General features: G+C 34.4%; 4 protein-coding genes across 8 annotated transcripts in view; 2 read left to right on the top strand and 2 right to left on the bottom strand.

Moving 5' to 3' along the window:
• Positions 1-727: 727 nt before the first annotated feature.
• On the top strand, positions 728-1975 carry LOC119073885. The gene is made up of 4 exons (XM_037179767.1): positions 728-867; positions 929-991; positions 1046-1081; positions 1135-1975. Exons 1-4 carry the CDS (start codon positions 860-862, stop codon positions 1838-1840), a joined length of 813 nt encoding a protein of 270 aa, XP_037035662.1. The 5' UTR covers positions 728-859; the 3' UTR covers positions 1841-1975.
• Positions 1976-3542: 1567 nt separating this feature from the next.
• Positions 3543-4967, bottom strand: LOC119073877 (ribonuclease Oy-like). The gene is made up of 3 exons (XM_037179755.1): positions 4845-4967; positions 4303-4586; positions 3543-4240 (listed from the first exon to the last, which is right to left on the bottom strand). Exons 1-3 carry the CDS (start codon positions 4961-4963, stop codon positions 3702-3704), a joined length of 942 nt encoding a protein of 313 aa, XP_037035650.1. The 5' UTR covers positions 4964-4967; the 3' UTR covers positions 3543-3701.
• Positions 4968-7806: 2839 nt separating this feature from the next.
• Positions 7807-27676, bottom strand: part of LOC119073854 — a 97783-nt gene continuing 77913 nt past the window's right edge. For 4 of the 5 annotated variants that reach the window (XM_037179717.1, XM_037179711.1, XM_037179716.1 and 1 more), the window contains 8 exons: positions 23846-23918; positions 18270-18437; positions 18004-18202; positions 14331-14477; positions 14135-14256; positions 13982-14072; positions 10956-11177; positions 7807-9523 (listed from right to left, as the gene is read on the bottom strand). In XM_037179717.1, the coding sequence (XP_037035612.1) occupies positions 9411-9523; positions 10956-11177; positions 13982-14072; positions 14135-14256; positions 14331-14477; positions 18004-18202; positions 18270-18437; positions 23846-23918 (1135 nt within the window). In that variant the 3' untranslated portion in view covers positions 7807-9410. The remainder of the gene's footprint in view (positions 9524-10955; positions 11178-13981; positions 14073-14134; positions 14257-14330; positions 14478-18003; positions 18203-18269; positions 18438-23845; positions 23919-27676) is intronic. The other variant, XM_037179714.1, reaches the window with a different exon arrangement.
• On the top strand, positions 18772-20064 carry LOC119073886 (uncharacterized AIM2 family protein C30D10.14-like). The gene is made up of 4 exons (XM_037179768.1): positions 18772-18958; positions 19172-19419; positions 19481-19763; positions 19824-20064. Exons 1-4 carry the CDS (start codon positions 18857-18859, stop codon positions 19998-20000), a joined length of 810 nt encoding a protein of 269 aa, XP_037035663.1. The 5' UTR covers positions 18772-18856; the 3' UTR covers positions 20001-20064.

Below are 27676 nucleotides of genomic sequence, written 5' to 3'. Positions count from 1 at the left end.
AAAATGCTGTCGTGATTTCAATAATTATCGGAACAAATAAGATATGAAGATGTCATAGCGTGACATATAATGAAAGGAACAGATATTTTGAATTTTTATAAGATATCTTATATTCGTTCAATCATTTCATTAATAAATACCCTTTAACGGAGCTGTTGTACAAATTTCAATGTAAGAAAAAGTTATCATGCATTAAATACAAAGAAATGATAACAGGTGTCGCTGCGCGGACCCTGTAGGTCGGAAACAACGCCATCTGCTACAATTTCTCTGATTAAATACAAAAATAACGAAAGAAGAAGCACTACCGAAGTGTTAAATTTGGATTAAATTTAAAAGACTAAAAAAACGGAAAATTTAAATTTCAGTCGGGTTGTGACCCGAATTCGAAAAAAATACTGCGAGTCGGATTCACTTCTATTCAAAATGCTCCTAAAAGACATCAGTTATAATGTGCACACCTTCGCAGTGTTATTCGAAATCGAATTTATGGCATTATTCAGACTTTGGCACACTTAAGATTATGTGTAATTCGTTCTACCCTACCATTTGCTATTCTGTTTATCAGGTAATGTAGAAAAAATGAACTCTTCGCGTTTACAGCCATAGAAAAAACATTTCTGATAAAGGCCCAAATTCCATGCGCAGACTTTAGCGACTTATAATGCTTTTTGTATCATCACAATGTCGTACGGGCCTTTCTTATTTTGTTCTTGTTGAATTTTTGTTTTGACTGTCTTATGTAATTTTAGATTAAATGCGCATTGGATGAGAAGTATAAAAGAAGGAATTTCAATTTCAAATTTCATTGACGCTTTTGTAATCGAGTTGACCAAACTATCTCAACAAAAATATAGAAATGGAGAGGTGAAAATAATTCTTTAACATTCGAAACGGTGTTACAATAAATTTTGTATTTTTTTTATAGATTTGTTGATCCTGAGCCTCCAATGGTTTTATCAGAAGATCTTGAGCCTGAATTAGATGCCACGTAATTGAATAACATACAAACATTATAACAGTAAACTAAATTATTCTTTTGTAGGCTCTATGCTGCTGGGGCACCTCCAAAAGGAAACAGGTAGTTACGGAATATAGAGACATTGTAACAATAACATCAATAATCCTTTATAGGTTTGTTGATCCTCAGGCGCCAGTCATTGATTTAGGCAACAATCCAAATAAAACGAAGATACTGCATTTTATGGACGTAAGTGTACCAAAGGATTTGCATAAACTTCTAGAAGTGCAAAAAAAGGAATTTGCTGAAAAGACGAATTATAAGCAAGCTTGGGATGCAGCAGTGAAAATACTTGAAAGTAAGCGGAAAACTGGTGCATTAAAGAAAGACCACAATCCCGATGAATACCACGTAGCTCTTATTGCTTATACGTTGGAAACACCAAATCTATACTCCGATTTCAACATGCAAACGAGAACTCTTTACACTAAATTCGGCATCGAAAAGTATCCCTACAAAAGTTTCTTTAAATTTTTGATGTTGGCAGTTGAAAATGTTAAGGGTAAGCCTGAAACTATAAAGGATGGAACTCTTTTGTATCGCGGGTGCAAGGGACAAGTAAAGGATGCTGCAGTTGGAAAATACATTTTATTTCAGCATTATGTGTCAACTTCACTGAAGAGTTCCACTGCAACGGCGTTCGGTGCCGATGTAGAGTTTGTTATCAGTACGGTTGCCAAAGCAAAGCACATTGGACTGGAAGCGCACAGTACTATGAACGAACAAGAAGTTTTGTTTTGGCCATTTGAAGATTACCTAATTACGGATATCAAGAAAACAGGCAGCAAGACTACCATTTACGCAAAAAATCAACGCTGAAGCTGTCAGTTTAACTGAAGGAGTATGACCTCCGTATGATAAATGTTTTTGCTCGCCTGCGATTATAATTCTATTATTGCACATTTAACTGACTACAAACATCAGAAATAAAGTGCAATAAATTATTGTTACAGACCCAACGTAGTTTACCTTTCATGTTACTTGGACAAAGCTACTGAAAATTTTCTGAAGTTGTATGAAAGGTAAGTATTAGCTTAGACTAGCCAATGGTAGCCAACTAGTAGCCATGAACATCACAATGCAGCGCATTCAGTCACACACAAAGGCACTTAAAAGTACCAATAATAAAAGTACATTGGATGCTGTGAAAGTAATTCATTAAATGAGGTAACAACTTTGTGAAAAAAGGAAACTCACCTTCGGCTCGGGTATCTAAAAACTCTCCACACTTGTCGAAAAACAGTTACCGAAACACTAAAAAATACAAGAATGAGTTTGCGAGTATCGCTCTACTTAACTTGCTCACTTCATTCGCTCGTTATGCTCTACATAAGACTAGAGGTGCGGGAAACGGTTAATAAGACAGCCCTTTCACAAAGTTATTTCCGAATCCCGTTCCATTGCCTACCCCATGCGAAAGTTGAATATCACAGAGGAATTCACCCAAAATTAACGATTTTTCATAATAAAACCTAATTTTTTTGCAGTATTGGACTTGCGTCACGTCCGGCTACTACCGTGAAGGCAAGATTAGCAATTCAATAAGGATAGTTAGGTTCTTTGAAGATGATTAACAATCTGTTTAGAATATTTTAAAAACTGTATAGCGGTTCGATTTCCCACCATCATCACTGTAGTAAAAATCGAAAAACCGTTAGGCAATGGATGAGTAAATTGAACGAATCATTCTTTTCGCTTTACATTTAGAACAAAGGAGATAAACACATATCAGTCGTATAACAGCTAGATGTTATAAGATGATCACACCAGCTGAGGAGGCAGTAGAGATTATTTTGTGTGGCTAGTCGTGTTTATGTACGGCTAAAGAAATTGCCTGGGGATGAATTAATATTGCCTGCTTAAAGAACTTAAAGAACTTAAAGAACTTAAAGAATTATAAGAGAAGCCAGAAATGCCAGTTATCCAGAAAATTAAATTGCCATTTTATGAATGGACGGGCAGGCCCAGTGATGATAAACGTTTGGAAAATTTCAAATCCAAATTTTCGATACAAGTTGAGTTCAGTTTAAAAGACGCTTTAAAAGAAAATTCCAGCAATGCAGGATTGACTATTTTGACCACTAATTGTGGACACAATCACACCGTCTATGGTAAGCTATGGTAAACCGGATAACGAAATGGATAGTGCTAGTAAGGATGCTGCCATGCCATTACGGAGAATTTGGATAGCAAAGGAAATATTTTCTTTCCCAATATAAACTTGCCCATGACGGAACAGTACATTCATGGTTAGAGCGTATCGGTGTTTAGTAAATTGTTTTTAACAGATGCGAGTTACAGAGAAAGAGAGAAAAGAGAGAGATACTCCTAGTTTGAATTAGGCGTGATGACCTATCCTTTCGCAAAGGTAATTGGCCTGTTTAAACAGTTGTGGTAACATTTTTGCTCCTTCTTATCCTAATGCGTGAGTTTTCTCACATCCCAAAAATCTGTCAGGCGAGGTCAACTAAAAATCTATTAAAAATCAAAAGAACTAGCTTTTATCACTTTTCACATATCCTTGAAACTAACAATTTATTCAAAATTCTCAAGTAACAAAAAATGCAAAACCAAAGAGTAACTATCGTGGAAATTAATTAGTGATGAATGAATTGCTGACCGTACCACCCAGCGAACACATATAACAACCAAATTATCGATCTTTTATTGAACGTTCGAGTCACCTTTGATTTCCAAATATTCTCTGTCTTATGCTAGAGTCTTTCATCAGAAGGCCTACGCCTACAACAATAACAAATACAATAAGACCGAAATAGCCGACGTATGTGAACCAATCAGATGTATGATCGGGTCCGTAGCCCCGATAATTGATCGGTTTGTTCTGACAATTCGTATTTATGTTATCCCTGTTCGTTCTCCGATTCATACCGTCACAATCGACGATCGATAGTTGACGATCGAAGCATATACGGACTTCGCTGAGAAATTGTTCACCGGTTTTCGTGTCAATGTAACAATTGATCGATGGGTTCCTGTTGAGGACACTTTTTATCGCTGTGTGTACATCCAGCAACTTGTATGCCTTTTCGTTGTCGGGAATAATGTTCGACTTAGCGAGTATTGAAGTCATGTTGTATTCAGCTAGCCAATGCAATGCCGCAGTAAAGAAATTGGTAGAAGAACTGAGACCCTCGATGCCCACACTACACGTCCCATGCTTCATCCATTCATACTCCCAGAAACTTTCGTCCGATCTATCTGCATTAAAGTTCGATAATTATAGCGACCATTCTTCGAAAATTTGCGTCAAATGGAACTACCTTTTTGTCCGGTTGGCCAGTAGAGTGTCAGTTGTTCCTTTATTGGTTGCAATCCCTTTTTATCCAAATAAACTGTAGAGTCGCAACAACTAGGCTGGTCGGCTGCGTTTGTATGGAACCGTGAAGGCCATATACCGTGTATTGTCCAAGTTCCTTTTTGTGCTGGTATTTTGCATTCTTTTTCTTGATTCATCAAACTTTGACAAAATGTAAGCGGCCACTGCTGGACAAACACCAGAGTATCGAATTGAGGATTCATGTTTGGCTTAGCATTGCATTTATATCTACAACGTTGGTGATACACGGGCTAATCAATAATCAAATCATCTGAATCGATCTAGTTTCTATTTTAAGTTAGTACCATTGATTCAACTGGTATTCATTGTATCATCCGTGCAGAATTTTCATTCACACATTCGAACAATCACTCATTCAATAAATTCATTGAAGAATACAAAGGTGCAACTTGACTCAGTTTGGTTCTATATTGTCTCCGTGAAAACAATTGACGAAACTACAACCAGTCAAAGTAGAACACTTACCCAAAGCTAAATCGACATAATATTATCAGCGAAATAAACAGATATTCCAACTTCGACAACATTTCAACAGATCTACAACCTCTATATTGTACTGACACTGTTGTTGACGTCAACCGCATAGAATATCGCATAGATCACAATCATATGGTGATTGTTTGCAGCGATTGTACTATGTAATCTGTTTTCTTCTATCAAGCTATAATAGATGGCACAACATTCGCTTAGGTTTGTGAATTAGGTGATTCTCATCAATGAGCTTTTGTTTTTGTAATTTGGATAACGGATCTTTTTCAGGGACTATTTGTAGAAAAAAAATCCAAGATTTTCCAATATTGCGAAAATGGTGTCTTAAAAATAGTTCCTGATTTTTTCCACGTAAAATGAATCTTTTCTTGTTTAACCTATTTTTAAATAGAATTTAAAACTGTTGCCTACGGTATCTGTTTCTCAATGCAAATTCCCCTCCCAGACGCAGAACGAAGTCACAAAATTCTCGAAATTGTCCATGACCTGAATTTTCACCTGAATTTTATGGATGCTAAGTACTTTAGGGAAGACCTATGTTCCTTAAAAATTCTTTCGTTTTATGACTCTTAGTTATTATTGGAGTTAGGCAGTTAGGGTTATCTAGATGTATTAGCATTTTTGGTAGGCTTCTTCCATTAAGAAGCAGAAACCCAGATCAAATATGCTTTCTCTACTCCCTGACCTTTACTACTTCTATGAAGGAGATTTCCTTGTTTTCGATAAGAAGGCACTTGTTATCTAATGATGGTAGATGATATACTGCAGATCCTCAACTTGAAGTTCATGATATCACAAGGTGCGATTGGTATAGAACTTGTAGCGTGAGCATCTCTAAGGATTAGGGTTGTTTTTTTGCATTTTTTGTAAATGGTTGTGGATTGCACGGTAAAATAAATACTTTGGCAGCAAAAAACCGTCGCGAGGATTAAATTTTTAGCCCCGTACGAAGTACGAAGGGGCTTATAGGATTACGATGCCGTGTGTAATTGATGGAATTCGAAGCAGACGGTAAGGGCAAAGTGTTTGCCTATGTTCATAGATAACGAATCCGCAATAAAAATTTTGTCCGTCCGTCCGTCTGTCCGTCTGTCCTCCGTCTGTCACGTCGATATCTTGAGTAAATCGAATCCGATTTCAAAAAATTTTTTTTCCCTGAAAGATAGTCAAAATAGTGAGGCTAAATTCGAAGATGGACGATTTTGGGTCGACCCTTCCGGAGCTGGGGCCCAATAAGTGCCTAACTGTTTTTCGACGATATCTCCAGACATTTAAGCACTACACTTGTAAGTGATACGTCAAATGAAAGGTATTTACAATACCGATCGACAAAAAAAAAGTTTATGAAAATTGGATGACCGACTCGTGAGTTAGACCCCTTGGTGTGAACTAGGTACAGGGCGGCAAGCCGTTTTTGCTTGTAGGTTGGCCAAATTTGAACGTATTTATATGGATTTTGCTTTATTAGATAGGTATTGACCGTACCAATCAGGAAAAAAAAGTTTATGAAATTCGATTCACCGGAGCGTGAGCTAGGTCTCTAGGAGTGAGCTTATATGTGGCTACTCGGCCGTACAGTGAATGTGGTGTTTTTTGTTAATATCTCGAGTAAACTTTGACCGAATTTCAAATTTTTTTTTTTTGAAAGGTACTAACGAATGTAAAGCAGCCGTACTACTTTCCACCTCCTAACAAAATGGCCGTCGGCCGCAATTTTGGATTTTTGTAAAATCAATATAAATCGGTGAAAATGATACTTACTTAATTTTAGGTCAATTCGAAATTTGTGTTACATTTGAAAGGAACGTCGTACGGGGCTTTGTAATTGCGCTATGCGCAATTTTTAAGACGTACACATTTCATAAGAATTTTACTTTACCGACGTTTACTCGCGTAGTAGGCTTACGGTAAGAGTAGGGCGACGGACGAACTAGGGTCACGTACGCAATAGATGTACGGGTTTGTACGGGTTCAGTCGCAGCAAACGCTCCGACTGTTCTGACGGCTCGTTTTATTTTCTCTGAGCTGGTACAAAATGACCAAAGTTTTCCATGTTTAGGTGAAACTTTGATTTATTTACAAAGAACGAACAGGAAAACGTTCGAAGTATTTTTATAAGACGACTTTATGGCTAAGAAAATTTCTGCTAAAAGATGGAAAAAATTGATGATTGAAGAAAACCACCCTAATATGTACACCAGTCTCAGGTGCCAGACCACAAGTACAGCGATAGGGTCGATGGACCGATCGTTCTATTCTGTGGAGATTTTCGTTAAGGTTGTAGTGGTTCGTGATTGCCTTATTTCCGATCTCGTAGGATACACAGACAGTTAGGGTTACTTACCTTTAAAGTAGACCTTGCTAGTAAACGTAAACATATCGCAGGATATGATGTGGTTTTGAGAAGTAAAACTCTGAACAATTTTCCTGTAATTATCCCACACCGTTTTATTGTAATTATTTTAACGTGATATTTATCATACATAATTTTTACTTGCGCTTAGTTGCTTAGTGAACTAATTTCGAATAAATTTTTTTGTTTTGTTATAAGGAAACAGTTATTTACATTTCGTTTATTGATTATGTTTTCCATAGTTTTGACTGAATATTAAGATTTTATCGTTTTAACACTTAGCCTAGCTGCTATGGAATAAAATTGATGGACAACTTTGAAATCTAATCTTGTCAAGCGAATAGAAAAATGTTCACAACATCTTCCCATTGAACAAACAACAAAATTAATCTTTCAAAGTCGAATAATGAGAATTGGATATCGAAAGAATGAAATTCAATTTGATTTCATATAAAGCAACAATTTTAACATTTTTTTATGAATATAAGTAAAGCAATGGCAGCATTTTGTTTCAGAGACGATGAAATTCTTCCATCACGAAGTACGATGTCAGTTATAATCAAATTATATTCAATTTATTTTGATGATGATGATATACACACTATTAATCCTTAAAACTTATTTGGTAAACATAATGTACATGTCGTGCCGAAGATATATATATTCGAGATAAACGGTGTTTTTGTTACATTGTTTTTGAGTATTACGCATGGTTCGTTAGCATTTTATATATTTTACACTTGTTTTTCGTATTTAACTAAAACGTTTACTTATTTAAGATTCATTTAATACGAATGTGAAAGAGGGTTGAAGGAAGACTCATCACTCATCATTCATATCATGTGAACATAATCATAAGTTCTAAGCAAAGACAGGCACAGTACTCAGTTTAACTCACCACTGTAGAATACTTTCAATCCGTTTATCGTATCAAAATAAATTTGATCTGACGGGAGTTACAATTTACGTTGATGTGAACCTCGCCCGGATTATTATTGTTATTAAAACGATCACCTAGCCTAAGACGTTCAGGTAGACAATCAGTTAGGCCACAAATAGGCCCAGTGTGATCTTACGATTTCTTTTCCATCGATTTGTAATCTAATCACTGTGAGACGACGGTTATATTTCTTCCTATGACTGTTAATACTCCAATAATACGGCAGTTTATGCTGAATTTTATACTCTAGACCCTCCTATGTTGACTACTGTGGGCAGTGACATTTTCTCACATTGGAAACTTTGAAGCTCGGTTTTTTTTTAAAGAACTTATTCCGGCGCTTCACTAAATACATTAAAAAAACGATTCAAAAATGTTCGAAATATTTTACCAGTCGTTTTTGATTAAAAAAACGCAATGGAAAACATTCAACGATCTATGTCGTCTATAACGTGACGAACCAGCGTATCTTCTGAAAACACAATGAAATTTCATTGTGTTTAAAAGTCTACGCCGGTTTGTCACGAGATAGACGATTTATATGAAGACTAAGATTAATTTCCAAATTAATAGACTAAAAGTACCATCCGATATAATAAAAGAAAGGAATTCGCATTCATCCTCCAAACTGGACCCTTCATCCAGAATCGATCTTCACATATGTACACATTCGTAAAACACAATTATGGCAATTTCTATCCATTTAATCTTCCTTAACCCCACTCCCACATTTTGATGTATCTTTTATTTGATCAATTAACTAAAACCGTACGAACTTTTGACTTAATTATAATGGTTAACAATGGTGAACAAAAATCTGATTTTCGTTTGATTGAATTTGAAGTGCTAACCTATCTACAGTTAAAAGGTCGTTTAATTAATTTTGGCGTCCACAACGACAGCTTATGTAATTTTAAAATTTAATTGTAAATTACGTGGATCAAATTGTTGTGTTTAAAGAACTAAAATTGGAAAATTAATTGTCTAAGATTAACAGATATATTGCTAAAGTCCTGGCTTAATTAACGAGATAAATTTATTTAAAAATGTTTTCCTTTTTATCCTTAGCAGTTTACATTATCATTTATTTACACACAAGATTCCTTCATTTTGGATAGCAGATATTGACTCCAATTTGTGTTTTATATGTTATGTACACTAAACAGCTATTAAGACGTTCCTCCAAATTTTTCTTCCTTTTTTTTTTAATAATAAATTAATTTTTCCTTCAAAACAAACCGAAATCTCATCAATCCCATTCCCCAATATACATTGTCCGAGGAGCTGGTATATAGCCCCTGGTTGGCAGTGGAATGCGACCATAAATGTGGTTGTATGGAGATGTATCTACCATATCTGAATCTGGAAAAATGTTTTCCATTATCAAAATTTTAGTTATTTTGTTCACCTAGCCCTTAACAAAGAATCATTTTATCAGTCAGTCTAGTCGTTACACCGTGTGTCACAGTCATAGTGGATATGGTACATAATAAGTAACAGTTTTGTATATTAAAAGTGTTGTGCTATTTTTGGTAGACATCGTCGCCAAGCTAAGTTGACTAAAATTTAAGTTTCGTTTGAATAGAAAAATTGGTGAAAATAGACTTTAAATTCTACGATATTGTACTTTAGGTGAGGTATTAATTAACTGCCACAGAAGATGATAATGTTTGCTATTTACATTACAATGTGCTAATTGAGTTGAGTTGATTGTCATATCTGCTTTTAAATCCGGCCCAGAAAATTCAGAAAAACCTCTGACGTTTTGGACAAACAATTTCGTGAGAATAAAAAATGACGAGAGAAATAGCAGAACGAACAGCCGTTTAAACAATGATAAGAAGAAAGGTCCCTAAACTTAGACTACCCGCCGCCAATTGATCACTTGCAATATTGTCAAAGACAACATCAAATTATCAATGTGCCCTAAATGAATGCTTTCTTGGCCGCAGATACCCGTAGACTGTTTCAGTTTCATCACTGTTCAAGAACCTTCGTGCATATTTCGAATTATTATTATTGTCTATGATCGAATAATTCGATGAGTGACGGTCAGAGCATTGCACGTGTGATATGCTTCGGTCAGACGATGACCTAACCAATTTCGTTTTATTTCTTTGCGCACGATTTTCATATTTTTTCGACTTTTTATGTTTATGGTTTTTATGGTAGATGTGTTTCACATTCTTCGGCTCAGACGGTACACCAAAAAAACTCTCGTTCGATGCAGTTCGTCTGAGCGTATAACCGTTTTGACAACAATCATTAATATGGCTTCGATTTGAATGAATTTTATGATAATTTCTGGTATCGTTAACCGGGTAATTTTGATTCTTATAAAATGGATGCAGAAATGATTGTCTGTGCTTCGATTTGGCGGCTTCCTCATAGTACCTTGACCGTTCTAAGCTATCAGAGAAATATTCTTCTGGATTTTTGTCCCCATCATCCATGTACACTATATCACTATCACTACCGAAACGATGGTCTACAACCACTCCGTAATCACTAGTGCCTTGCGGCTTACAATAACCATACGTGTCTCTACTATCATAAGACCTCCAATTTCCATTATTATTTGCACAAAGTGGATTCTTAGTGACTATGATGTTAGTGCTATACGGATTAGTATCGACTATGTCTAAATGTTGTTGGTGACGTTCAAGTTTTGGTTGTAGTCTGTGTTTGTCTGTGTGAATTCGAGTTGGTAATTCCACGGAATTGTCATACCAGTCTTGCAGATAGTTTCTGTATCGGTACGGAAACGGTTCTAATATCAAATTTCTATACATACCAATGCCACTTTCATAACTGCGCGCGTGAAACATCATTTGTTGTTGGTGCGGGCTCAACATGTGCGCCGGATGATTGTGGTGCAGTTGATGTATCGATGCTAGTGAAGCGGGATGATGTAGCTGAGCGATCGATAAACGTTTTGTTGCATCTTTGCCGCGACCCTTTGATGTTTTCACAAAGTTCGGTACTCTAGCGCGCAGTCCGCAATAATAAGGGTCATCTGAAAGAGTTTTAACTTGATCAGTCATTCAATTCGTTTGGAAAACTTTGTAGGATATTAATTCAGGAACAGTTCATTATGCAGCTTTCCAGTTTGGTCAGAGCAGGCAGAACGGCAAATTAAAAAAAAATAAATTTTCTTTTTTGAAATACTTCCTTTTCCGTTACAATTTAATAGTTGTCTTATGGAAGGTAGGATCACGGTCGCTTTTCCTTTTAACCAATACGGAAAGTTGTCATTACTTATATGTTTACCCTTCATGGAAATTGTTCATTACATGTACAAATCATTACATGACAACTTCCCGTATGGGGTAGAATAAAACAAAGTACATTGGATGCTGGCGCTGGAAGTAACTCAGTCGGAAAAATTTATGAGAGTCGCGAACTCACGACTGTGTATTTAATCAAATCGCTATCGACACTATCATTTCGACTCGCACAGTTGTCGAAATAACAGTTTCCAAGCCTCTTTGCTTAAATACACGCTCGTGAGATCGACTCGTATCACAAAAGTGATCACTCATGTAATGAATGACTTCCACTGTATCCAACGTAATCTACTATTATATCACAAAGTCAAAAACATTTGTTCTACGACATCAATCAGTGTGGCTGAAAATTTTTATTTGGTAATTTGAATTGGTTAGTGAGCGCAGACCGATTTAAAAAAAATGGTAATTTTATGAGGCAGAACAGCTTCATTTTGCCATCACCCACCACTCCAGTCGAAAATTGTCTGGTTCATACACTAGATCTACTCTCGATAAAGTTTTTCATCTTGCGATATGTAACAAATTACAATTACCAATGCGGTACGGAATGGTAAGTGTGCTCTACCGCCAAAGTTAACTGAACGGTAAATCAATTAAAAAATTGGAACTTTAACTCATTTTGATGAATTCAAATTAATTGGACAGCATTGACAACTTTTAAAATTCTCGGTAAATTGTAAAACACATTCGTTTATTAATTATTAATTAGTTCGCCGGGGTTCGTTTAGTTTATTTGCTTTTATCCGAACGGTTAATTGGTGGTTTAAGAAAGTAAATTATTTTTTTCCGAACGAAAATTAATGCCAGTTTCTATATGAGGTATTTTTAATTGGACACTTTTAATTCATTTATTTCGCATTAAAATGTACTACAAACAAGTAACGAGTCTGCAATTGTGCAATCAGCTGAATTATACGATTTCTGCATTCTATATGCAGTTAATCTTCTAATGTGCTAAATGTCCAAAAGAATGGAGCTGCTAAATGAAGCCTTCGAAGGTACGTATAATGTGTGGTAGAACGCAGGTTTTATTCTACTTTTATCTCGACATACAGTGAGTTCAGGCGAAATTGTTTTTAAGAAAGTGAAGCTAACTTGAATCTACCAACGTAACTAATTCAATTCAAACTTCGGAATGTTTTTATTGAGTCCTACAAATTGGTTTTACGTCGTGTAACAAGAGCAAGACTTACAAAAAACCAACTGAAGAATTACGTTAAGATCATTTATTGCCGCACTCTCGTTAAGTGTTCATTATTACAAAAGGGTTAAAGGGCTAACATTCTGTTATACAGCATAAATGACACAACTGTGTTAAGGTCGAAGGTCTTGCGTACAAATAAATAATTGATTTTACCGAACCGATATCGAATAATTCTCACTCTACCAATGAAAAATAAAATTGTTGAATATTGCTCCACCTCAATTGATACATTTTAACGCATACCCAATAAATTTAACGGTCTGCAGAAATGTTGGCAACGAGAGAAATAAAATCAATAATTATTTTGAATAAAATATTAATTAAATGCATTTCAGTCGGATCAACAATCCATTCATCAAGTGTGCAAGCGTTTCAACGAAAGAGATCTGTATGCAGTATAAAATCGAGGCAAGGATTTATTAATTAAAAACACATTCGTTTTCAGCTCGTAAATCGTGACTTAATTTGCCTCTGTTCAGCCTATTCTTTTCGTTTGGTACCATGTCGGTAACTGGAGCGAATAAATTAAAAGAAATAGAAAAATTTGTTGCAGTGTAATTATTTTGACTTAGAATTGCGCGTTTCTATCAATGAATCGCAATCTGCGCGGCTGGCACAAATTAATTTATGTGAGAAGTAACGTATTGTTTTCACTTGTTTGCATTGCTCGTTCGTTATTTTCCAGTTTTTTCTTTCTTTCTTTACTGAACGAAAAAACAGTTTATTTTTCATGTTAGTTGCTGTGGTAGCTGCAAGCACCATTTGCGTACAAATGTAACTATTTCTGTTGTCTTTCAGTTAAGTTTTCTTTGTTAATTTCTGCTTGTTATTTCACTGTTTTTCCTATCACATTTTGTTAAACTTACTTCATGTTCAGCCTGACATTTTATTATGTCTTTGCATTTTACCATTTAACTACTTGTTTTAGATATATAAATAAAATGTTAATTTATTGTGCCTTTCAATTGCTGTCATGCATACAATACACGACGACGATTTGTTGATTGGCTCATCACTGTTGATTTCAAATAAAAATAAAATGAAAAAGAAAAACAATAAAAAAAAAACTTAAACGAAGAAACTAAGGTAAAGTAACACGGACGAACATATGGATCGAAATATTAATTTCATCAGAATGAGTTCGGTTCAGTTAATTTCAATGCAATTAGTTGTTCAATCAAGTCACGAATTTAAAATTTAAATTTTTTGGCTTCGAATAATTTCTTTCATTTTAATCGCGAAGAATAATTTCCCGAATATAACCGCCGCTCCAATGTTAACACAATAACAATAATAGCAAAAAAACATTACAATTCGTTCACTTACCGTATTTTTTGTTCAAGTCTTTTCCTTTGTCTGATTTTCCCTTAAATGCTTTGATTTTCGTGTCTTCATCGTGAATATCGTCATAATCAGGCTATTTCGAAAATAAGATTTACATTGAACGAATCGCTATACACACTGACGTACTCCAATTACCTTGGGAATATCTTGAGGATATTGATTGTCCCTTGGTGGCAATTTTGGCGGCTTTTCACTTCTTCTTTGCGCTAATTGTTGTGTTTGAAGTAGCAGTTGATCTCTTGTTGCTGCAACATGACCTAAATTTCAAAATAAATTTGTTTTGTCAATTCAGCCGCCTCAACAATTACTAAATTACTGTATGTCATCATACCATTTCCATTTCCAAAACCAGAGCTACCTGAACTTCCACCACTGCCTCCACTTCCGCCACTTCCACCTCCATTGCCAGCTACACTGTATGGATCTTCATCGGGAATCGGAATTCTGGGTCTATTTTTTATGTCTAAGGGTCGTTGAACTGAAAAGAACAAACAGAGAAAATGTAACATTTTTGATCGGTTGAGAACATAGACATCTTCTGACAACAATAACGACAAGAATAAGAGATGAGCTCTGACTCTGTATTGTCTTATATAGGATTTGATTTGAATTGTTCGTTTTTGAGAGACCTCACTAGCACCCTTTTACGGCCAATAACAAGAGCATTCTGGACCACCGGCCTATGGTGACTTTCGAATAACGCCTTAAAGTATGCAAATACTCTAAAAAAAGTTAGGTGATTCATCGATATCTCGCCTAAATGTAGGCTAAGCATATGAATACAAAGATGCGATAACAATATTGAAGTAATAGATTTTGTTGCAAACATTACGAAATTCTTTGAACAATTGAAATAGTTTTAAGGATTGTGCTGCGTTAAATGATTGATGTTTCTAAAAGGGTAAATCATTGGAAACGGAACGATAGAAAACTGTTCTTTTCAAGGCTGTGTGTCGATTTGTTTAAATTATTTCCATTTAAACTCCATTGATATTTAGGGTGAGGAAGGATGCAAGTAAAGGGACAAAATTTACTGACGATACAATTCTACACACTTTTGGCAAATTTCTAATCGTTTTTTTTCTTTCTTTAATATAATAACGAACCGATCGACCAATTTAACAAGGAAATAGTTACGAAAAATCTTAGTTCAATATGAATGGTGAAGATCTAAGATTATGTAATTTCAACGATAATATCATTGTTATAAGCCGATCGTTTAATCTTATAGTTTATTACAAAAAAAAGTTGAATTTTCGAGAAAATATATAATCCACACTGAGCACATATTTTAGAATTATTGGACCGTTATCCCTATGCGTTAAAAATATCATAAAATAAAAGTTACCAAACTCTTCATGATTTGCATGCATAATAAGTTCGGTGTTTTTTTTACTTCTTTTTCTTCTTCGGTTCATTCCATATTTTCCATTACATAACTCAACGTACAAATAACATTATTTATCATTTCAAATATGATGGCACTCTCAATATGTAAAGCCCTCGCCACATACCATTTCTTCATTCCTTTACGAATATTTAATACAAAAAAAATAAAAAATTCTGAGTGGCTAACTGTAACCATCGTTGTTTTCTATGTCAAATTATTTTCGGTTAATTTATTTAAGTTTTCAAAAACGAACAAATCAAAATAAATCAATTTATTTGTTGGGCATTTATTATTTATTAGGTACACATTAGACAGAATAATGAACGGTGCGATGGAGTCCAAAAAAAAAAGAACTGAGAAAAGATGTGTAGGTTTTTATGTTGAGCATAAGGAAGACACAAATTGGTTGTTAATATGCAGTTAATGAGATGTCTGTCGGTAAAATGTAAACGAATTTTTAATTTGGAGAGTGATGAAAATTGTTTTTTTTTTCTCCTCTGCTTCTTAACTAAGATTTTAATCACTGGATTAGATACATTCGACGAAAATGCATTTCAAAATTCTTATTTTTTTATGTGGCCAAAATTTTGAACTTCAAATAGTGTAAATTGAAATACTTCTTCAATATCATGCCCCGCGATAGATGAATATCATCATGTGATTACTAGCCTCTATGATTGACATCTAGCAATATTGGGGATAATTTAATAAAATTGATAATCTGACTGCACTTGTTGAATATGAATAATTTCTCATGCGAGAGAGAAGAGAAAAAAAATCGTTTTTTAATTGAATCAAAAAAGTTATTCGAGCTGATGAAAAAAAAGCTTTGTTGATACAGTCGAATTGATAAACTTGTCAGCTAGATTACGGTTTCTTTAAACAAACCGAAGGTTCTCAGATGACTGACACGGTAATATAGTAACGGTGATTCCCGTTATTTGAAGGGACGCTTGAGATTATATTGACGGACTAAGAAAACTGTAATGTAGCGAATTAGAGGCTATGCATATAAGTTCCTCCAACGTTAACAAATGATGATTCTGTTTCTCATAAATCTCAGGTGTTTCACTATTTTCAGATGATCATGTAATTAACGCTAAGGACTAATTAACTTTTGCATCACCTACTCCACCGTATGAGATTATTTCAATTGCATAAATGAAATGTCGTCGGTTAAATGCCGTTTCATGTGTCTGTAAACATAAGATGTTGAACTGATTGTGAATTTGCTGAACGAAACTTCTCTTTTCTATGAATTGATATTCTGACAACATCACCAGCATAATGATGCAATCAGATGTCTTACGTAACAGCTTCATTAATTACAATTTTGTTCAGAAATACATACAAATGTCATAAGACCGATATTTAACTGTAATGAACATAACAACAGCGAACTTCGATTATCACCTGATAATACACACACTTCATTGCATGACTAACAATCGGCAGACAAATGGACATGGTTATTTTTCAAAATCCATAAACCATTCGGCTTAAATGATGAACCATGATGAACATGTTATTTTTCGCAATTTTTGTATGTAGGCAGATGGTGTATTTATTGGTTATATGATCGTATCTCTATTTATCATTTACAAATAACAGATCAAACTAACAAACTCATTCATAATTCATTGACTTTCTTCCCAAAGTAACATATAAAATAATGAATAACCAGCAATATAACACGATGATCATCGAAACGGAGAAAGTTTAAATTATATTGTCGGTCTAGACTCCGCAAAACTCGAATTTGATCAGCTCATTTAAGCAAAAATTTATCATATAAAGCACGCGATTTAGACTATATTTGATAAATTCGTGCATGGTGTGCTAAGGATTGTTACCGCACGGTGTCCCTGAAGTGAGAAAAAGTTCTATGAAAGGGTACCCAAAAAATGAGCAATGTCTGAGCTGATCCCTTCTCATACAAAATTTTTGAATTTCGATTTTATCCGAATTTTGGATGGATTTTGTGTGGACTTTCGTGAACATCAAGCAAAAAAAATGTGTTTTTGAGAGGGTACCCAAAAAAAAGAGTATTGTTAGGAGTGATGGGACCTCAGAAGGCTCAGAAAAACCGTTCCACTATATGATATAGTCTATATCTGAGCTGATCCTTCTAAAAAACTTTTTTCTATTGAGGGCCACCGTGACACGGCAGCGCCAGCGCTGACATTTCCATTGATCGAATGCTACGTCATCTGTTATGGACAAAGATGACAAATAAAACGAAGAACTCTGTCTTTTGTTCTTTTATATATCAAAAGCAACGCTGAAACAAATGAAGTTATAGATTTGTGTCGAACTTTGCTGGAGCTATTACAGATAACTGAAGTAACAGATTTAATGATTTTATATCAGGATCTTGAACTAAAGTCAAAGTCGGACTACCTAGATGCAATAATTCTCAAAATATTTTTTTTTAATTTCACCTGTAAACGTCGGGTAAGGAATACTTAACATAAAATTGGCTAAATTGAATTTGATCTACAGCTTTGCCAATCAGTTTAACAAAACAAATTGGCGTGTTTTTTTCGATGTAAAACATTAGATGGAATTTCGACGAGTTTAAATTAACCAAAAAAAAAATTGTTGCTTGACCTACCTGGTGGTAATTTGCTCTTCAACATATCCATTGCAACGACATTTATAATTAGTACCCATATTGGACAATCTAAGATGTCATTTTCAGCTTTCACAAACGCCACAGCTGACAGGCATTGTGTTTCTAATCGACGTCGGTCCGGATATGCACGTCTTAGTTCACGATTTACATTCGATTGGAATTTTTTCATATCAAAAACCTGAAAATAATTCCAAATTGATTGATCAATGGGCAAATTAACATATGGCTGTGGTTTGGACACAGACCTTAACAATTTTTTCACTTTCTAATGCATTATTTGGTAATTTTAATATCTCCGCTCCTATAGCCGTCTCCTCGTTTGGTCCACTAGCAGTGCTTTTTATGTACACATTGCTTTTCGCATAACGTCTAATTAAAATATTTCCGGCGTCGTCCATTTTTATTTTCACGCCCTGCAATTAACAGAAGGAAAAATCGTTAAAAATTTGAAATTGTCTGCCATTTCGATAGTCTTCTCAAAATTCAATTGCATTAAATAGATGCCGGTGTCTGTCTACTTAAAATTTTATTGCGACAATAAACTTCCTAAGTTGCTCGTCTTATAATGTAGCAAAATTCTCGATTTTTATTTTTTCGTTCAGTGAGTAGTTTAGCTTTTTGTGGAGGTCTCGAAATTGCAAGCTAATGTTTCTATTATCTTTCACAATTGGAATCTATTTTTACGTTTTTACTACTATAACAGACATGTTCTCAATGGTATCAAGGTGTTATCATTCTCATAAAAATTATCGCTTTGCAACACTTCAACTTATAGCTTTTTAAAGTCTGGAGGTTTTATTTTCAAACATTAGTGCTAATTTAACTACAAAAAATGATTGCCGTTAAAGTATGGCTTTTAATGGCCTCTACGGTAGTTTCAACATATTGCAATGTTATATACGATCCGAATTTGCTGCCTCATGGATGCGCCGAGGTATTTTTCTTGACTAAAACAGTTGGATACGGTGTACAAATAATAATGAAGTTTTCACTTGCTGTTGTATGAGCGAGAATTATAGTCATCTTAAACATTGAAAGTGAATCATGTGAAGATGCTGCAAGTTTGTTTCAAAATTTTAGAAAAATCCTACCCCCTTTCGGTGTGAAAATCGAAACCGACTTTTTCTAAAAAGTTTTACCTTCGCAGAACAAGGCAGTTGATGGTGATTATATTCCCCGCGGTCGTGTAGTTAACATTGGCGATCTCCCTGTTTACGAGGCCGCCGACAATGTCGACAACAGGCGAATGCTCATCGGTGTCTATGACATTTTCGGATTCGCGAATTCCAACATGAAACAAGTAACTGATCACATGGCTCTTCAAGCGGGTGGTTTTCGAGCGGTTTTACCGGACTTTTATCGTGGAGATCATTGGGGTCTTAATGCACCCATAGAGTATGTGAAAGAAATGAGACATTTAAAGTCCACCTAGTGACATGTTCGCTCTAAATTCTAGCCCAATAGAGCTTTCTACCTGGCTACAGCGTGTGGGAGATTGGGATTCAATTATCAAACCAGATTTGATCAACATTGTGAACCATTATCGGAGTGAAGGTGTTGAGGAATTTGCTATATTTGGCATGTGTTGGGGAGGACAGATTGGTGCACTTTCCGCTATTCAACTTTCTGATTACTTCATTGCAAGTGCTCTTGTTCACCCATCGTTTGTTACCAATGATCAGGCACCACTGGTCAGAATACCGATGTATTTGATTCCATCACGTGACGAACCTGATATGGTACACTAAGTTTATTGTGAATTTTGAGTATATGTTCTGTATCATATTGTTTGTCAACAGATACCATTCTTCCAAGTCTTGCGAATCAATTTTAATGACAATAGTGGCCACCGACGATTCGATGATATGTTTCATGGATTTGCAGCTGCTCGAGGAAATTTTAGCGATCCATTGAATCAAATGCACGTAAATGAAGTGATCAGAACGCTTGGTGTTTTCTTTGAACGTATTCTTTGAGATAAACATTGTACGTAAAGGGTAATAAAGAGAGCGATTTTTCAAGGATATTTTTTGCATTCCTTTGATCTTTCCTTATTGTCCATGAGCCTAGACTAGTCTTCTTGGCTAAGTCATCACGTGACGAACTTTGGGAAGAGTCACACTTTATAGAAGAGTTTAGGTCGATTTCTGAAAGAAAAATGATCGACCCTTAGCAAGGACAAGCAGATGCTGATAGCGACGCGAATATGGTGTAATTTAAAGCAACACACACACACACACACACAATTTACAACAAATGCATGAATTAAATCGTGGTAATTGCAGAAAGGTTTATGTTTTTCCATTGAAACTCTTTAAAACAAAAACAAAAAAAAATGGCATAAAAGCAGACGACTTTCGAACGCTGTAAGTAATAATACCTTCCGATTTTGTATAGACAATTGAAAATATATAGCAGCGCAATTTATTTGTTTTATTTCATTTATTTCGTAACTTCCAAGTCGTATCAGATTAAGATCAAGGGCGCTATAGTGAAGATCTGCTAAACGATACTTCCACCAATTGCCAATTCATGGAGTTTTTGTTTCGTTGTTTTTTAACTGATTCATACACACTTGGAACATAAATAACAAAGATTGAAAAGGTTGAAAAGATTATTAGCCTATGTTTTTAAAACGCAACGTTTATGTTAGATGTAGACGAACATATGTGAACATACGAACGGTGTATGCACGGACATACGAACATACATTTGTGAATCAGATAAAAAGGTTTTTTTTATGTTTCCCAATGCATTTTTATTCAATGTAGATTGATTGATGATCACCGATCATCAATAAAGACTTCAAAAGAGTTGATGTAACGAGGTTGACCAGACATTTCTTTATTATTAGTTTTTATCTACTGGAATATAACTTCATTGTAGTGCAAAGAACACTATACAAAGTATCCAGCACATTTGAATTGGTAATATTTTTCTGCTTTTGAAATTAATTTTTTTCTCTTCTGTTAATTCTTCGTAAAACGAAACAAATTTGTTTTGATTGCTGTCATTTGTTGTTGAGTTTAATCCAGTGCTTTGAATATCCATGAAATTTCGTTTTTGTCCACGGCCAAGTGTATACAATGCTTATCTCATCATCTCGTTTCGAGATTATAAGTTGACCAGTTGTCATCGAATTCTCGTCTTTATTTTACTTTGATATATAATTAGACTTGTGTATCGGTTTATTGACCATATCTGAGCTAAGCAATAAAATGCCAATTAAGGAACTGAGCTGACTGTAGAAAACGTGACCCAATCCAGTGAAATAGACTGTTGTGATAAGAACGAAAGAAATATAATTCGGATCAGTAACATGGGGAATATGTCAAAAATGTATTTGAAAATATTCAATGACAAGCACACCCCAAGGCAAGTTATTATTAACTGGTCTTCGATATTCTCGCTATGATTGCAACAGTCTATTAAGATTTTCAAAGATAAAACCCGATAACTCGAAAAAGCTAGAGTTGAAGTCAACTACAAACGTTTTTCAATAGTACCAACACCCTATGACTGTCGGTGTTTTCCGCGTACATTTATGTTTCCCTTAAAACTGAACCATATACCGACTATAAAAAATCTGAATGGGTACCAAGTGGTACCTTGTTTTCGGATTGGTAACCGTCATAATTTCTAAAAACTCACATTTATGGATTTTTTAAAAGAATTACTTTGAGTCTAGAGGTTGTATGCCATCATTGTTATGTCAATAATCCAAGGACAGTGATACAGTGATTCGCTTCGAATCTAGCGAGTTGGGAGTTGTTGTGGTTTGTAAATGATTCCACACAAACTTTAGTTAACAAATGAAAATCTAGATTTTCGGTGTTTCGTTCTTGTTGCGAGCGCGTGCCTAATCCAAATTCAGAAAATGAAAATCTAGATTTTTATTTGTTTAACGAAATTGTTCTAGAATTAATCACAAATCCCAACAACTCCCAAGTTAGAAGATATGACAAATTTCACATTTCACTCTCTGCTATTTATCACAAAATGGTACTTTTTAACATACGAACTGAAGTGCTCAGCTTACTTAAAAAGCCTCAGTAAAGAAAAAATGAACCAACTGAGCCCGAATTGCTTTGCGATAAATTTAGAACCTGATGAATTGCATCACATCTCTTTTATTTTATCTGCCATTCTTATCTTAAATGTCAAGCCCGAAACCTTAAACCGCACTATTGAAATTAATTAATTCCATACAACGATCAGCACATATCAAGTTGACCTCATATGTCTTCTGATGGGTGATCACCAAAATATTGTAAATCGATTCTGCATGCTATAGATCTTTCAAGTGTATTTCCATTTGTAAAAGAATGAAGAAAAAAAAAGTTTATTTAAACAAGCATCTAATTCGACGTTTGTGATTTCTCACTTTGAATATTTTATTAAGTTCAAAATTCAAAATATTTTCGTTTATATTGAAAGATGGTTTGTTGTTGGTGTAAAACTAAAACATTAAAATAAATAAAAACTAGAAACTGATCGAACAAACAAAATAAGAAAAAAAAATTGCATAATCTTCGTTCGGTCGTTTGTGTAAATAATTTTTTTTCGGGTTTCCTAATAAATAAATTTGCATTTTTTTTATTACTTCAGTCAGTGTGTGTATCTAACAGATGACATCGTTTTATAAAACGAAACAACAAAAAAAATTGAATGTATGAAAATTTACCAATGGTTGCGTCTACGTTTGGATACAGTTGGGCACGATACTCACTAATTATGTAATTAACACACCGCTACAGAAATCAAATTTTCTTCTTCTTTTTGCCGCAAAACAAAGAATTTGACCATATTTTTTTTGGGCAAGGATGGTTGAATTTTAAAATCGAACGTCACTTAGCGTGTTCAAATGATTTTTTTTGAACATGCACTAAGATATCGAAAGCACGGACATTATTTCAGGTAAAATAATTCTTGAAAATGTTGGAAGTTTTGATACGTTTTGGGAGCACATATAAATACAAAACAAGCGACGTCTTGTAGGAAGTTTACCTCTAAACCAAAATATTAAAAAATTATTTTTATGCAGCAATTTAAGTGCAGTACGGCTAACCTTTTGCAGACGGCAAAAACATATTGATAACATAACAGTTATCGAATATATTACTAAATTTGATGTGACTATTTTCAACTGATTGAAATAAATTCTTTTACTTTCTTCTGTTTTAACATGTATTTTCCTATAAAAGACGACTTTAGCTGGACCACGATATTTAGTTAAGTTGTCGTTGTCATTAACAGATGTTGTAGCCATCAGTAAAATAAAAACATCGCACATATCCATTCGGGATGAATGAACTCGACCGGGAATACTTCTTTTCTCTTTGTTTATTTTAACATGCTAAATGAGTCGAAGTACATACTTTGCATGTTTTAAGCACATCTTCGTGCCTTCATCATTAGATTAAAAGCACATCTTCGTGCCTTCATCATTAGATTAAGAATCTACTGGTTTGTTTGGAGAATTTTATTTTGACGAATGCTTGCAGCTCGAGTCGAAGATGAGCACCTCCGACATGTCATTGACAGATGTCATTGACAGAAAACGAATTCCTGGGGGTGCGGCGAGCTACGTTCTTATACATAGCACTGAATGAAAACGATTTGTGAGCTCTTTGAGGCTCGGCACCTTGATCAACACCACCAGAACAACGCTTTCCCAAGCTGAGCTTTCCCACGTTATGAATATATTAGTACTTTGACACTGACACTACATTTATGAGTTGAAATATAGATAAACGTTGTACCGACATCCTCTTTGAAAAAATATGAAACGACAATTTTCGTCTATAAAATCAATACTTACTTGTCCGACATGGCGTTTAAGTTCGTCAGTTTTTGGATCTCTCAGGGGATTGTCAAAGCCGCTAAGCCCGATTCTGAAAGTAGCAAAATAAGAAAATGTTTTAATAAACGATACGATTCAATAGTTGGACCTCATAATAAAATGAAAATTTTCAAAGCAAAAGTGCAAGTCATAAAACCATTGCATTTCTATCATATTGTTTTCCGAATCAGCATCAAATCTTAGTTCAATCAAAAATGCACCGCAATTAAACTCATTGGTCTAATGAGATGAAAATGTGATGATTTGAACAGAAGCTGCAATAAATTAGCATCGCGAAAATGGTTGATCTCTTGCAATAATGCAATCGCTCTGCACAAAGTAAAATGATAAATCATTATCAAGCTCACGACCCATAGAGAGAAAAGCAATGCCACAAGTGTTTCGCTTTGTTCTTCTTTGTTGTTGTGTATATTAGAATTACTTTCAATTTTCGTCTTCTTCGCGGTGAAGATTTATGATTCTCTTTAAAAGTTGAAAATTGTTGAATAATAACAAGATGTTATTGTTATGTCAGTTAAGTTTCGAAAATCGATTTCATCTGGATATATCTTGCTGATATTCGTTCATATGGAATGAATGTGGTCAAAAAAAAAATAGAAAATTATGTGGAACTGATTACGATCATCAGAATAGTACTCTCACGCTGACAGTCGTAAGGAGAGAAACGATTAGCAAGTTCTTTACACCACAAGCAGTGATATAGTGACTGTAATTAGGCGAAAGAGCGGTTTAATGGCTAATCTCTACATAACAGAGAATGTGTCTTAAAGGTCAAGAAAGTTTATTAATGAGTAAAAATGGGAAAGTTACTGAAGGACAAAAGTAATTTTAAACAAGAAATCGTTCAGAACAGTTGTGAGTTGGGGTCCACGTCCAGTCATGCATTATAATTGCTTATACCCAAGTTTGTTAAATTTAAATTTTCATTGTATCGGCAACTTTCTTATGTTGCTTTTTGTTGATGAGACTGTCCTGCAAAAGAATTTCTTTTGTTTCAAGAAGATAACCGCACTATGTCCAGAAAGGAGCGAGTGACGCGAATCGCTCGAGTTGAAGTTTTCTTCCAGAGCTGCACACATCGTTTTTCTCCACGATACGAAAACATCAATTTGTTTCATTTCTTTTAAAACAAAAAGAAAAGTGACAGTTTAGGGTAGAAAATTACTATTTTCTACCCTGTCAAAACAAGAGACCCCGAACTGTCATCAGACAAGGCGTTAAAGAAAGATCATTTTCTCATGGCCTTTTGAGAAGAGAAAATTATTGTAATGACACCTCGCACATTAGAAATATCATTTTGACACAGCAGGCGAGAAAATAGCCATTTTCTTTCCTACACTATAACGTCGGCAGCCTTTGTTGTAAAAAACGATGTTTTCCTTGGAAAAAAAAGTTTGAAATTGCATTTTCTCGGGTGAACTTTTCTCTTGTTGAATAGATTAGATAAGCTTCTGAATAACTGATATAATCGATCGAAACTTGTCCATGTCCAACATTCCCGATGGTTTCAATTTATGATTACAATCGTTTCACCTTTCATTGTACAAACAAAATGAATGTACGTGGTTAATTGAAACACATGTAACATCGCGCAAATATCGACAGATTACATTATTGACAATCTTCTACGACAATATAGTGCCATTTAAATATTGATTAAACGCGCGTTTGCAATGAAATCGTAATGTATTTAATTCATTTGCATTTATTAAACACATTATGCAGCAATTTTCGAATCGAAAAAAAAACTTCATATAAAGAGAGGCAAAGAGGCTGTGTGTACGTACGGTATACACCTCTGTGCAAAGTATAATTACAGCATTGAATATAATCCGGAAAGTGGACGGCCTTGTCTCGTGTACAACAGATTTTGTGTAATGTGGAACATTCGAAATATTTTCTTATACTTTTCGAGAAAAAATAAACTAAAGCGAAACTGAATTGAAAGTCCAATTGAAAACAAAAACAAATAGTAAAGAAGAAAAAAAAAAGACACAACAACAGACCGTAAGTAGAGCATATAAAATATTTACATTGATGTAATAGTGCTGTATTTCGCGCTGTATTGAACTTAAGACAATATTCTCTGGTGCATGTACAATAATAGGTTTGCGGTGTAAAAGGAAAATCAAATGGTATAGCAACACTCTTCGAAATGACATTCGGTCAATATTAGAGATTATAAATATTTACACACAATTAGTATATACGTTCATTGTGTAATAATAAAGTTTTAACAAACAGATCTGGCTATCGATGAATAACCAATCGATCGCGATGATTTATTTCAATCAATAAATGAAATGAAATTAGCAAAAACGCGGCGTATAAACAAATATATTGTATGACTAAGCATTATAATACAAGAAAAGACGCAGTTATTTATCGCTATTATTTAATGATGACAACATCTTTAGCGATATATTCGCCTCTAACATTTATAAAGTTCAAATCAAATTTATGACATTTTAAAGAAGTTTTTTTTTCTTAGCCAAGACAAAATCCAGTTATATCTCATCTTTTTATATCCATTTAATCATAATACGAAAATAAATTTTTTTCGTATAATTACATTTACACGAGTCTGCCATATCAGCGAGTGATTAAATCATTGTACAAAATATACAAAAAGAATTATTGTCTAAAAATTGTGTGTAAAAATACATTTACAAGAAAACATCTTCGAAATATTTTTTAATTATCAGATGTTGTTGTTGAATAAAACATGATTCCGACGCGGGCAATGCGGTCATACGATATTTTGTTTCTTGTTGTAGAGAATACAGGAATTTTTACGGAGATTTAAACAAAAAAATATTCTCTATTAATAGGCAAGAAATCATTCTTATCTCCTACTCGAAACAATTAATTACAAACTTTTTTGGCACTCGGTTTTTGTTTCAGCCAAAATTTAACCTATCACCTTTATCTACTGTTTTGTATTGTTATTATTGAAGCACAGGTCAGGGTCTTTGTTTAAGAAAATCTATTAATCTATTGTACGTGAACAGAGAAGTAATTTTCAATAAATCAATTTTTTAAATTAAATCGATTTATATTCTATGTCAGTTAATTGCTTTGTTGTATGGATAACGTTCTCAAAAACAATTTTTTTTAGTTACATTGGTCATTTAATTTGTTAAATTGAAATCAGGTAAAGACAAAAATAACTTACAAATACAGTGAAGAGGAACTTTTATTTCTATTCTCACTGTTCGGTTTAAATGGTCTCAATACATAACCGCATGTATGAAAGATTGTTATATTGAAGAACCACTTGAATCACTATCTAGATTCAACATTATTATCCATAGCTGGTATATTGTCTATTTAGTTTACAGTTGACGTCAGTGAAATTTAGACATCAATTTTCTTCAGCTGTCCCACTTATACAAACCAAAGTACTTATATACGTCTTTCTACAGATGAAATAGTTACAAGCACGCGTTATAGTGGTAAAACCGAATGAGTTTTCATGATTATTTTTTTATGTCCCCATTATAAAAACAACTAAAGCAAATTGACACTTAAATTGCACTGACGTTTCATTCGCACTAGAATCAGGGACTTATTTAACAATGGACTTTTTATAATTTTCTATTACTCCCATGGCGGGTCACACATCTTATTGATTTATACAACCACGATCATCGAAATTGAGACTTTATTGTTTGACGTCCAAGAGTACTCTTTGTTCCACATCATTCCACATCATTCCAAATATCAACAAATGAAACGCAAGTATAGTCGTTGCACTGAATCGTACGGGAAGAATGGAAGAAAGTTGGA

This window comes from Bradysia coprophila, unplaced genomic scaffold, assembly GCF_014529535.1.
Source record: "Bradysia coprophila strain Holo2 unplaced genomic scaffold, BU_Bcop_v1 contig_138, whole genome shotgun sequence".
Lineage (NCBI taxonomy): Eukaryota > Metazoa > Arthropoda > Insecta > Diptera > Sciaridae > Bradysia > Bradysia coprophila.
The sequence above is the reverse complement of the archived record's forward strand: the minus strand, read 5'-3'. Positions and strand labels throughout refer to the sequence as shown.